The 13,780-nt window shown below is 37.0% G+C and overlaps 1 protein-coding gene across 1 annotated transcript in view; it reads left to right on the top strand.

The window, feature by feature from the left end:
* The window catches only part of CDH2 (cadherin 2), a 259,007-nt gene that overhangs the window by 202,490 nt on the left and 42,737 nt on the right, over nt 1-13,780 (top strand). Inside the window, exons 10-13 of the mRNA XM_072604465.1 lie at nt 4,603-4,856; nt 6,208-6,350; nt 11,718-11,951; nt 12,469-12,702. Of these exons, the coding sequence (XP_072460566.1) occupies nt 4,603-4,856; nt 6,208-6,350; nt 11,718-11,951; nt 12,469-12,702 (865 nt within the window). The remainder of the gene's footprint in view (nt 1-4,602; nt 4,857-6,207; nt 6,351-11,717; nt 11,952-12,468; nt 12,703-13,780) is intronic.

Raw genomic sequence — 13,780 nt, 5'->3', positions numbered from 1 at the left:
CTACACTGCCCTCTGCTCCCAAATCCCTTGCCCTTTTATCCAATTGGAGATCTTGCCCTGCCAAACATTAGCATTGTATCACTCTCCCAAAGCACTGCTTTCATTCCTCATGTGCTACTGAATGAAACTGGAAGAATCTCAAAGCTGTGCCAAGCAGATTGTCTGCAAATTTATGCGATGATCTTAACTGGGCCCTTGCTGCAGCAAAGCAGTCTTTTTATGCCTCCCTGACTGATTTGTTCTCCCATTCATCACAGTGGTTTTTCCAAGTCTTTATACCCCACCTTAAATCTCCCACAGTCCTCCCCACGCCCTTCTCAGTGAAGAACCTTGCTTCCTATTTCACTGAAAAAAAAGAAGTAATTAGTGGAGAGTTCCCTCCTCTCCCCTGTTCTTCATTTCCTTTCACTCTCATACTTTCTGCTACTTCACTCCCATTTTTACATGCAAGGGTGGCCCTTCTTGCCAGAGTAAATCCCTCTTCATTTACCGGTGATCCCATTCCATCTCCTGCAGTTTGACACCCCCCTCCTCTCCATCATCCCTACTTATTCACTAATTTTCACTTATTCTGTGTACTGGACTACCTACCTACAAACATGCTTATGTCTCCCATATCCCTCAGTTTCTGCTGGCTATTATCCTCTATGTCTCTTCTTGTTTGGCTAACTGCTATGAAAAACCTCTCTATAACAGAAGCTTCTACTTCCTATCTTCTCCCTCTTTTTAACTCTCTCTTAGTCTGGCCTCCAGCCTTATATCACTTCAGTGAAACTCCTTTCTCCAGTTTCTGAGGATCTCTTGGTTGTCATATCTAACAGTCTTTTCTTGGTCTTCATCCTTCTTGACTTCTCTGCAGCTTTTGATACTGTCTTCTTGAGACCCTTCTCTCTAGATTTTCATCACACTGCTCCCTCTTGCTTGTCTGACCTCTTCTTACCTATCTCCTTTGCTGGGTTTTCATCTGTGTCATGCCCATTAACTGTGGGTATCCCTCAAGGCTCTGTCCTGGGCATCTCTTCTCCTCTACTCTTTCACTGGGTGATCTCATCAGGTTATATGGTTTCATTTATTATCTTCATGCAGATGACCCTCAGATCTAATTATTCTGCCCTATAATCTTTCTCCCACCTGGCTGTTTCAAACTGCATGTCCTGTGGACATTTTAAATTTCTCTACAGGAGAATGTTGAACATTTGGATGCCAACATTTCCAGTACTGAACACATCTATCTTTCCCCAAACTTTCCTCTCTTCCTAACTTCCGTATTACTGTTTAAGGTATCATCATCCTTCCAGTTGCCCAGCTTACAGCCTAGGTGTCATCTTTGCCTCCTCACTAATTTCTCTTAGCTCTATTGCCAAAGCCTGTTGATTTTACTTTGTAATATCTTTTCACATATGCCTCTTTTCCCCTCCCCTGACACTGCCATCGCTCTGGTGCAGGCCCCACCATCTCACCCCTGGACTACTACAATAGCTTTCTGGTTGATTTTCCTGTCTCAAGTGTCTCTCCATTCTCATCCTCCATTCAGCTGCCAAACTGATCTTCTTAAAACACAGGTCTTACCATATCATCCACCCTGTTCAGCAAACTCTGTAGTATTTCCCCTTAATCTCATAAATGGAATAATGAAATTCGTTTTAAAGTTCTTCAAAACTTGACCCTTTCTCAATTTTCTCGTCTTTTTATACCTTATTCTCCTGCATGTACTCTGCAAATTAGTGACATTTGCCTTGTTGCTATTGCTGACACAAGAAACTCCATCTTATAGTTCTTGGCATTTTCACTGACTGTTCCCCCATACCTGGAATATTCCCCTTCCAAATCCCTACCTCCTGGCTTCCTTCGGGTCTCAGCTAATGTCCTGCCTTCTACAAAAAACTGTCCCAGTCTTCCTTAATCTTAGTGCCTTCCCTCTGCGATTATCCCCAATTTATCCTGTATATATCTTTTATGTAGATAGCTGTTTGCTGCATGTTGTCTTCCCCATTAGACTGTGACTTCCTCAAAGAAAGAGCCTGGTTTGTTTTTTGTTTGTTTGTTTGTTTGTTTGCTTTTCATTGTGTCTCTAGCATTTAGCACAGCACCTAACATGGGCTTAAAAGTTAATAAATGCTACTGGACTGACTAACTCATTAGTGTCAATGGCATATTGTTCTACTTAATATGTATGTGCCCTTGTAAGACAATTTCCCACCCCCACCCCCATTCGTTAGATTTTTGTTTTGCTTTGTTTGGTTTTGGTTTTTTTTGAGGCAGTTAGGGTTAAGTGACTTGCCTAGGGTTACACAGCTAGGAAGTATTGAGGACAAATTTGAACTCAGGTCTTCTTTATTCTAGGACCAGTGCTTTTTCTACTGTGCCACCTAGCTGCCCAGTTTAGTTTTTTTGCAGCTAATTTTTTGCCTGTTCTTGTGTTCATCCATCTGATCCTACCTGTCAGAACAGTACAGTGAAAAATAAAATTTATGTTTAGTTGTTTTCAAAGCCACCATCTCAGTTCCATCATTTTTCTGATACAGACTGCCTTCTTTTAAAGAGAGCCTTATGACTATCTACATAAAGCTGTTTAAAAATCATCATATTTTGTGATTGATTCAAGGGAATTTTGAGGGAAATTTTGAGTATATGATTTCCACATTTGCAGACTTGATAACCTAACCTATATATAAAATGAACCTTCGTTGTCCCTTATTTGATGACAATTACAATTCGTGTGTTGTCACATTTCATGATTGTAAATAAAAGTAATTTTTAAATGAATTTAGACTGTTTTTTCATTTTATGAGAAAGTATTAGCCAAACCATCTTGTTGAAGATTTTATGATGACTCAAACCCATGCCAGAATGGATGGTTGTTAGACTTTGGCATGTGACGAACAAGCCAGAGGATGTTGTAGGAGTAATTTGAATTGAGTGGGGAGATAGGTAACTGCTCCTCAGAAAACAATTTGGACGTAATATCACAGTTTTAAAATTTTATTTTAAAATATTCAAAAGAATAGTTCTTGGAGTTCTTAATTGCCAACCAATTTAGTACTAAAGAGAAGGGGGACAGCTCTTTAACTGATGATAAATACATAGATGTATAATTTAAAAGCCTTTTAAAGTTCAATTCCTTCTCTTCTGCCTTCTCATTGAGAGTATCCTTTTCTCTCCCCCATCCCTTCCTTTATGTACTTAGCTCAGATAGTGACTACATTCAAAAGCAAGTACTGCATTATAAAATGCCAAAGATCTAAATTAAAGGAAAGTAGAATTTTTTCCTATAAAAGTCAGAGTTCTCTACTCAGAAGTGAAATTCTTAGCACTTAAAACACAAAATGTTCATGATCTACTTTTTACCTCTGTCTTGAGTGAAATAATTAAGCATTAGATGTTGTGTATGGGCCATATGATTGTGTAGAAGAAGGTCATTTGTTGCTTAGTCACTAACTCATGTTGTGATAGTTGGTCATTTAGATTCCTCATATTATCATTCTTTGATTATTTTTAGACTGGAAGTTATCTAGGTTAAGTTATCCAGGCTCCTTTTCATTATTCCATTGTCTTGCTCATTTGTATCTTCAATAGAGGATAGTCAAGGGAAATAAAAAGAGGTGAAACTTGAATCATTTCATTTGTCTACTTGTTATCAACTTGTTTAATAGCCCACCTCACAGATTTGATTGAATGGCTAAAATTGGAGTTTAAGATTATCCGTGAATTTGATTTCTCTAGACTCTCATTTTCTATCGTGACTCCAGAAATAAACTGATTGTTCGTCCCACCAATGCTTTCCTTCATTTTCTTCTTTAGAGAAGTCATGTGGTAAAAGAGTGCTAGACTGAGAGTCAGAAGATCTGAATTTAAGCTTTGGCTTTGCTATCAACAATGTGACCTTGACAAGGACTTCACTACTCAGTATCTAAAAAATGTTCCCTTTGTACTCCCTTTCTCACAGAGCTGTTGTGAGGATCAAATGAGATATATAAAGGCAAGGATTTGAATATGCCAAGCACTGTACTAAGGGCTTTTTATAATTGTTTTAGCATTTGATCCTCATAGCAACCCTGCGAAGCAGATGCTGTTATTATCCCCGTTTTACAGTTGAAGAAACTGAGGCAATCAGAAGTTAATTGCTTTGCCCAAGATTAAAGAACTAGGAAGTATCTGAGGCTGGATTTGAACTCAATTATTTTTGATTCCAAGCACATTTCACTGTACCACCTAGCTCTCTCATATGTAAAGTACTCTGCCTGTATAATGTACTCTGTACCTCTAAAAGGCTAATATATATGCACACTGCTTTTTAAGTTGATCACTTCTGTGTTAAATAATTGTATTTATAAATTCGGATCCATGAATATTTGGAAGGTTTAGGATTTATAAATGAGGCAGATGTTGATGATTTTTTTTTCCAAATAGAAAACTGCTTGAGAAATTGATTTCTGTATCTTTCATTGTTTGAGGTATCATCAATAAGGAGTATATAGAAGATAAAATAATTATACTTTCATGTTTTATAGATGAGTATGATACAGAAATGAATTGCAAAATTAAAATCTTTGTCCTCCATGCATATGCTTACTAATGGTGCTTTCCTTTCTCTTTTGCCAGCCAATTGACTTTGAGACAAATAGGATGTTTGTACTTACTGTAGCTGCAGAAAACCAAGTGCCGTTAGCCAAGGGCATTCAGCACCCACCACAGTCAACAGCCACTGTGTCTGTTACGGTGATTGATGTAAATGAGAATCCTTATTTCACCCCAAATCCCAAGCTCGTGCGCCATGAGGAGGGACTCCGTGCTGGTACCATGTTAACAACATTCACTGCTCAGGATCCGGATCGATACATGCAGCAAAATATTAGGTACAGGGTTTAGCTTAGAGCTGGAATTTTTTTTAATTGCTTCATATTTATTTTATCCAGGTTTTTCTTCCACTCCTTACATTTAAAAACTTGGCACATAAAGATTAATCACAATATTAATAGTAATATACTTTCAGTAGGAAAGACATTTTATGAATAAGATCTTTGTGATGTCACTTGTGTTGACTCTTTGGGGTGAAGTGGGGTGGGAGGGATGAACACGCACCAGTTTTCTCCTAATTTCAAAGTTCTCAGCTCCTTGGAATTGTCCATATAAGCCAGTTAAGCCTCTGCTATACAATTACATACTTTCACCTTTTTCGTCTTTTTTTTTTAATGGGTTTGAATACCTTAGTCTGGACTTTGATGCTAAATAACACTAAAAGAGCAGTAAATGGCAGGGGTTTGGGGGCTTGGGAACAGTGAGAACTCTAGAAGCCTTATATCAATGAGAGGGAAAAAAAACAAAAACAAAGACTCATCCTGTCAAAACCAGGATGTAAGAGCTAATTATTTTTGAAGTGTTTGGGAAAATAGTTATTGAACTTAGAACGCTTATCACAAAACGGGTCCAGCTGCAACAAAGCCCTAATTATCTATCCTAATGAGCAGACACAAGGGTGGTAAAGATAAGAGTAACCCTGATGAATGGGATCCATAGACAATCCCAAAAACATTTTTTGAAACCTCACAAGCCATCATTTTATCTAATATGTTAGTAGTAAATTTCTTCCCAGACATAATCCTCACCAAGTATTACTATCACACTAAATAAATATTTATTGATTTATCTTGACCTGACCCTAATAGTATGAAGGATTCTAACATATTTTTCAACCATTGTATAGTGAGTGACTTATAAGAATAAAATTAACACTGAAAATTCACACTGTGAAGCCTTAGTGTGATATGGTCTTAATGATAATAAAAGGTGTGGTGACTTTGTTTTAGAGAGGGTTTCAGTCTTTGGTGGTAATTTTCTTCTTATTGGCCTTTAAGCCAGTGGTAATTTGCACAGCTTTTTCTAGAATTTTGTCTCTACATCCTGGTAAAAATGAGTAAAAAAGATCATAAAACTCAATCTATCCAATTTATTATAGGGCATTCCTGTGACTGCTATGTAAGAGGAACTTGATAACACCAGTCTTGCTGTCCCTGTACCATATAAAATGAATTTGGCAAACTAAATTTACTATCATATGTCACCCTTTGTCATTGCCCCGGAAGATCTTTCCCTTATCAACCTTGCACTTGTATTCGTGAGCCATAGAAATATAAATGAGTGAAGTTAATATTTTTTGTTTTTAAATGGTAATAAAGCAACTAAACTTAATGTATTTTCACTTTGCAGATACACAAAATTATTCGATCCTGCCAATTGGCTAAAAATAGATCCTGTTAATGGGCAGATAACCACAATAGCTGTTTTGGATAGAGAATCACCAAATGTGAAAAACAATATGTATAATGCTACTTTTCTAGCTTCTGACAATGGTAAATATTTTTGTATGTCTTCTAAAGTTTCCATTTTTTATGCGTGCAGTAATGCCACATTTATTCAGTGTCATCAAGGTGAGATTTATGAATATCTGAGAGGAAACCGTCCTCTAGGTGATGGAATATTCTTTCTTGCCTAAGGTATATTTCAGAATTATGTGCCTTCTGAATTACAGTATAAATATGAACACAATCTGATCTTGATTTTTCAGTGTCATAATTATGAATGCGTATGTATGCATACACATGTACACACACAAAACTAAGTGGCACAGTAGATAAAGCATCTGTAATGCTTTAAACAATAATATAAAGCATTTATAGATTGCCCTGGGGTCAGGAGGACCTGGGTTCAAGTTTGGCTTCAGACTTTTACTAGGTGTCTTGGGCAAGTTACTTAACTTTGTTTGCCTCAGTTCCTGTTCTGTAAAATGAGCTGGAGAAGGAAATGGCAAACCATTCTAGTGTCTTTAGCATGGAAATCCCAAACAGGGTCAAAGAGTCAGATACAATTAATATAACTCATTAACAACATACACACATATACATGTGCACATGCATGTGTGTATGTGTGTCTGTATATACATATACATTTATACACATACAGCTATCCCTTCCACATCGGAACTTTTTCCATTGTAGTTTCGCTGTATTGCGAGTTATCATAAGAAATTAAATGGGAATTTGGGGGTGTTTTGCTGAAGCCACAGACGACATGCAAAGATCGGAAAAAGTTTAGATAGAAAATAAGTGTGTAGTATTATATGTCAACATAGTTTATCTTTTAATACTATAAACACTCCATAAAAGAAAAAATTTGGACTTCTCTAGTACTAAGAAAGGGCCAAAAATATTTATATGGATCTCCAGATCATGAGGTCACTAGGCCCCTAATCTCCATAATGTGGAAGGTGTAACTGTGATCATATATGAACAGATAGGTAGCACAGTGGATAGAGCACTGGGAGTTAGGAAGACCTGAGTTCAAATCCAGCCTCCAGCATTTTAGTAGCTGTATGATCCTGGCCAGGTCATTGAACCCTGTTTGCCTCTGTTTCCTCATTTATAAAATGAGCAGAAGCGTATAAACATACACCCCACATGCATACACACATTGATATAGATCAATCTGTCCATAGTACTCTACTGTAACACAGGTTCTGCTCACATATTAGGGCCGTTTTTGATCCTAAATTAAATAATCTCAGACTGCTATGACTTTTAAATTATTGTGTCTGCTTTTAGTGTTTCACTCTCCTCCTCGATTGTCATAAATTGTGGGCTTGCTGCTATCAATGTGTTATCTCTTCTTTTCTGATTTTCTGTCTCTAATTTGACATCAGTTTGAAAATCAGATTACCAAATTTGTTATAACTGCATATAAAATAAGAGTAAATGGGCTCTGAGTAGGTCTTGCCCAAGGATCTGACAAACAGGCCCAAAGCATAGTAACAGCACTTATCACGGGCCACCAAAATACTCTATGTTAAAGAAATGGTATACTTTAAAGGAACAAATGTTCACTTTATCCTGGTAGACCCACAAATTTAGGCTTAGTCTTTTCTTTGAATCATCTCTCCTTATCAGAGTTCTGACTTATTTGCATTGGTTAGAGACTTTTTCTGTTTTTTTTTTTCATTCTTAACTTTTCAGAAACAATATATTTGTATCATAGATGAAGAGCAGTTATAAAATTATTATTTGTCTCTATGCTAAATGATCTCAAAGTTAGTGATTTGAGTTCATGTGTTTTTACGTTTCATAGCTTCTTTTTTTCCCATTTGCTTTATCACCTGTCTTTTTTTTACTGCTATGTCAACCTTTAGCAGCTCCAGCTTTCTGTTTTGATGCTTCTATTCTGACCAGATGACCAAATGTCATTCTTTCAACTATGTGTCAAGGACCTACTTATTATGCATAAGGTAGTGTCTTAGCTATTGGGTGGGGAGGGAGGGAAAGGAAGCGGAGGAAGAATATAAAAATAAATAAGACATTTCAGTCCTCAGGGTGTTTTTAAGTTTGAGAAAATATATTAATACCTCCAGGCTTGTGCTTTCTTTGATGTGGGAACTCCTTCCTTCTCATTTAGGTACTAACCCATCTACCATTTATAGCCCCAGTCTTTAGAGAATGACCTGAGTTGTAGGGGTTGGGATGTGAACCTAACACTGCACCATATAAGACTGTTAAAAATCATTAACCAGGCTAACAGTGTTATTCTTGTATCCAACTCTTTGTTGACTCCATTTCAGGTTTTCTTGGCAGAGATACTGGAGTGGGTTGCCATTTCCTTTTCCAGTTCATTTTATAGATGAGGACCTGAGGCAAATAGAGTTAAGTGACTTTCCCAGGGTCACACAACTAGGAAATGTGTGAGACCAGATTTGAACTCAAAAAGAGGAGTCTTCCTGACTCCAGGCTCAGCACTCTATCCACTAGGTCACCTAGCTGCCCAAACAAACAATAAGAAATCTGTAGTGAGGCCTTAAGGTCTCCTTCTTTTGAGTACATGCACATGATTGATGATATCCAGTTTGGTTGGCAGTCAGCCTTTTTGTTGTTTGGGCATCAAGGCCAACTTCAAAATAGTTAAGGTTTCAGGAGACGTGTTGATTTGATCCTTTACTTTGATAACTTGATAATATACTTGCTCCTGACAGTTTAGCCATCACAGAATTGCACTCTGCAGAGCCAGTTGAAAACAAGGGCAACAACAGCTACAACAGTAAACCTCAGGTTTTAAAAACTGTAAAGGTTGGAGTTCCAGGATTTTAAAAAATCTGTTTCTCTTAGACTCTCTAAGTATGTGCAGTTATATATGCAGTTACAATCCCACCATAACTTTCAGGAAGAACTGTTTCCAGGAACTCTCCTAAGGAATGTGTAATACATTTCAGATAGATTACTTTTTATAGCAAATCTCCTTGATGACAGATCTAGTGTAACTGATATTTCTTGGCCCTGCTGCCATATAACTTGGTGTTCAGAAATAAGTTTCAGTGACAACTTCTATTGGAACAGTTTCTGCTGTGGCCTGTCATGAGGGAATCTTTGTGCCAGTCGGCAAAGGAAGCGTCTACTCTTATTTTATATTGTCCATGAATAAGAGCTAGCTTTCTGTCCTTGGAATTAAAAACTATAGATCTTAAGATATATTTATATTAGAGGGGTTATGTATGGGAGTGTATCTGTAGTGTGCCTTAATTTGGCAGCTCGGGACATTGTTTTTCTTTCTCATAAGCTCATGGTTATATGTGGTTAAAGGAAATAGGATGGGCAGACACAAAAGGTATGTGAATTTTTTTCTTATTTTAAGGCTCTTTTATTTCTTTCTTTCTTATTCTTTCTATGTATGTTTGTATACCCACACATTACACACACATTGGAGGGGGTTATATATACACATATGTGTACATACATCCATGTGTTTAAAATACATGCACATAGTACTTCCTATGGGTTTGTAGAAATATATATACACACACCCACATACATATGTGTTATAAAGGTTGGAGTTTTGATTTTTAAAATCATGAAACCTCTTAGGATACACAACCCCACCACACACATACACACAAAAAAAGAATCCACCAGCAACCACAGTATCCATGCATTAGAATTCTAAATTCAATCCTAGGAGTCCTGTGTTTCGCTGAAAAAAGAATGACTCAAGGCCTCACTCACTTTCTGGTGTTTGTTGTTTTGTGTATGTATGGGGGGGAATTGTATTATGTATTTGTGTGTATATGGGTATGTATATGTACTTTTATAGCGTAAAAGTGCACTTAGACTTTTGGGACATTATATATGTATGTATATGTATATATGCGTATATTGTATATATGAGTTTTAAATTTATATCATTATTATTGATAATTATATTTATTGTGTATCTACCTGTGTGTATAAAATTTAAAACACCTTAAAAGTTTGTGTGTACTTAAAAAAATTTCTAGATGGATTATTCATCCATCAGGCTCTCAGTTGTAACCAACACTCTGTGGTATAGAGAAGACAGAATAGGGAGGAATACACTTCTTCAACCTAGACATTAAGAGAAGCCTAACAACTTCTAGAAGTAAAAAGTTGACAGTCACATAGTACGGCACTTCATCATCAGACTTTATCTGGAGCTCATTTCTGGGTGCCATGGTTTAAGAAGGATATTAACGAAGTGGAGATTGCTTAGAGTAGTATGATGAGGTTAGCATGGAAGATGCCTTGGGTCCATGATCTGTGAGGATTGGTTGACCTGAAGGAACTGGAGATGCTTAAGCCTGGAGAAGAAAAGACTCTGGAGGTAACATGAGAACTGCACCATTCACTACCTGAAGATCTACTGTGTGAAAGGGAGTGGGTTGGTTTTGGAGGCTGGTTTTCTCATTCACTTTTCCGCTTGTGTTTTAGCCTCCTTGGTCCCACAAAACAGAACCAACGGCTATAGTTGGAAGTTGCAGAGGCACGTTTAGTCTTGATATCAGTAAAACCTTCCCAGCACTTGGAGCTGCCCCAGGTGGTAGTCTGCCTCTAGAGGTGGTGATCTCCCTGTCCTTGGAGTCCATACACCAGAGGCTGGATACCACTAGTCAGGCATGTGAGAGTGAGGATACCTTCCATGTATGATCTCCACCAGACCTTCTAGCTCTTCAGATTGATTCTGTGATACATGCATTTATCAGCTGGCTTCACCTGTTTCTTTTACACTTTGTCAGCCCATTTCTGCTGCAGTTGGACAGGCCCCTAAAACATGCTGCCCACTTTTCAATTCATGCCAGTTATTGTCATACACAGAAGTTGTCTTCTGACATTTGGTTCACATCCTGTTTCTCAGGGCAATTTATCCTCTTCATGAAAGCTTTCTCAAATCAACCCCACCCAACAATAATCGTCTCATTCATCAACTTAGGGTACACAGGCGAGATTGGGAAAGTTTTACATTTTGTTTTTAAAAATAACCTATCATTGGTTTTATGCAACAGTGTCTTGCCTTGGCAGGGGTCATTTGTTCAACTTCTTTTTGGTTCCTTACTACATCTTCCCACAGTGCTAGAAACATGCTAGATACTGCATAGAATGAACGGTGGTTGCATGAGGCCACAATGCATTTTGTAGTAATGGCTACATTATCATTCTAAATAACAGCAGGGAGAGCTCACTCCTGAGTGAAGCAAGGAAGAGACCAATTGACCTATAGTCTATAGCCCAGATACCTGGGCATGGGAGTTTTAGAAACTTGCGTAGTTATAAGGACAAGAAATTAGAGGTTTTAAGTACTTTATAGTAATTACAAAATTTAACAACAGTTTGGTTTTTATCATTATTATTATCACCATTAAATTGTTTTATTTCTGTTTCCCTTCCAAGGAATTCCTCCTATGAGTGGAACAGGCACACTGCAAATTTATTTACTTGACATTAATGACAATGCTCCCCAAGTGTTACCTCAAGAGGCAGAGACCTGTGAAACTCCAGACCCCAATTCAATTAACATCACAGCGCTTGATTATGACATTGATCCAAATGCTGGACCATTTGCGTTTGATCTTCCTTTGTCTCCACCAAGTATCAAGAGGAATTGGACCATTACTAGGCTTAATGGTAAAAACTAGTTAATTGCTTGGATGCATATGAGGATAAGAGGTTTTTAGAACAGAAAATCTTTATTTCGCCCTTAAATCTTCTCTGATTAAAAATATCTTAACCAATATGTCAGGTTTAAAATAAGTCAAGACTGCTCTCAAAGATATCTCAAAAACTCTAGCCATGGAATATAATCTCTACTAGGTGTTAACAAGATGGAAAGGCTTCCAGTAAAGTTCTAGGGTGAACTAATCTAACTATATAAGGAAAAGCTAAAAGTTGGAAGTCTGGGCACTAGGTAATGAGTTTTTGCCAATGATGACCCATGAAATAAGATAATGTTTCAAAATACCTTCAAAGACAGTACTACTAGTATATTTTTAGGAAACCAAAAATGGAAGGAAAAATAATCCTACTACCTTCAGGGCTGTAATCAATCTTTGTATAAATTTAGCTTTGCTTAACATAGAACATGGGATTTTTTTTGCACATATAATGCATTAAATTCATGGCATTTTTTTTCTTTTTGAAATAGGTGATTTTGCTCAGCTCAATTTAAAAATAAAATTTCTTGAGGCTGGTATCTATGAAGTTCCAATAATAATCACTGATTCAGGAAATCCTCCCAAATCCAACACTTCTGTTCTTCGAGTGAAAGTTTGCCAGTGTGACTCAAATGGAGATTGTACTGATGTTGATCGGATTGTGGGTGCTGGACTTGGAACAGGTGCTATTATTGCAATTCTGCTTTGTATCATCATCTTACTCAGTAAGTATATAACTTTTCTTAAAGTGCATAGCTCTGCATCAAACATAAGGATTTTTTATTGCAAAAACAAATATGATTTTAAAAGTTATCTGGCAAAAAGCTGTATCCTTCAGAGATACCTATTCCAACTGCCTCTAAACATTTTCTCTGCCGTCACATCTGAGAGTGAGGTCTAAATCTGAAAAACAATGTTAAGATTTACCGAACTGTGTAAAATTTTTGGACTGAAGTGCTAGGTGCAGAAATTTTTATTTGATACACACACACAAACATGCACACGTACACTTATATGCTCACACCCATAATCATGTGTTGAACATCCCTAACTTTTTAGCACTTATATTATAGATTGAATATTATAGCACTTCCATTTGCTTTGCTTCACATAAAATCAATAAGCAACCTGAACCAATCATATAAGAACCGAAGTGTGTTTCTGAAGTGCTTCATAGAAAGAGTTCTTTTTGCTATCTATACATCTGTGTATATGTGTGTACACACACATATATATGTGTACATATTACATGCATACATACATACATGTATATATTATTACATGGTTTAACTAAGTGCCTGTCTTTATAATGAAATTAGATTAAAGGAATGCCTTTTTTAGTCACTTTCCAGTCATCAGTTCAGTGGAATGCAGGAAATTAGTCATTGGAAGGTACTTTTGGCGCCACTTCTGAGTATGGAGGTTTAAAAAAATAAATTGCCTAGGCTCTGTGTTTTATTGTAGTGTTGTCGTGGGACTTGGTTTATTGTGTGAACATGTTATGCAGCAATCACTTTTTGAAAATGTCAGCTATTTCCTTTATGTTTTCTCCATTTACAAGTGGTCTGGTAATTTTACATTTCTCCCCTTTATCCCAAGCAATTGCTATATGGGGGGCGGGGGAAGGGGTTTGTATGTCCTACACTTTTGGCTGTAATTTGAAACCTCTGTGTTATACTCATAATCTGTTCACATTAGATTTACCAACAGAACAATGCCAAATGAAATCATGTATCTGGCTTTAAAAGAAAGATATTTATTTTTATGACCAGTAGTAAAAATGTGCTAAAATGGTGGTCATTA

This window comes from Notamacropus eugenii, chromosome 4, assembly GCF_028372415.1.
Source record: "Notamacropus eugenii isolate mMacEug1 chromosome 4, mMacEug1.pri_v2, whole genome shotgun sequence".
Taxonomy (NCBI): Eukaryota; Metazoa; Chordata; class Mammalia; order Diprotodontia; family Macropodidae; genus Notamacropus; species Notamacropus eugenii.
This window is presented reverse-complemented; position numbering and strand designations above follow the sequence as displayed.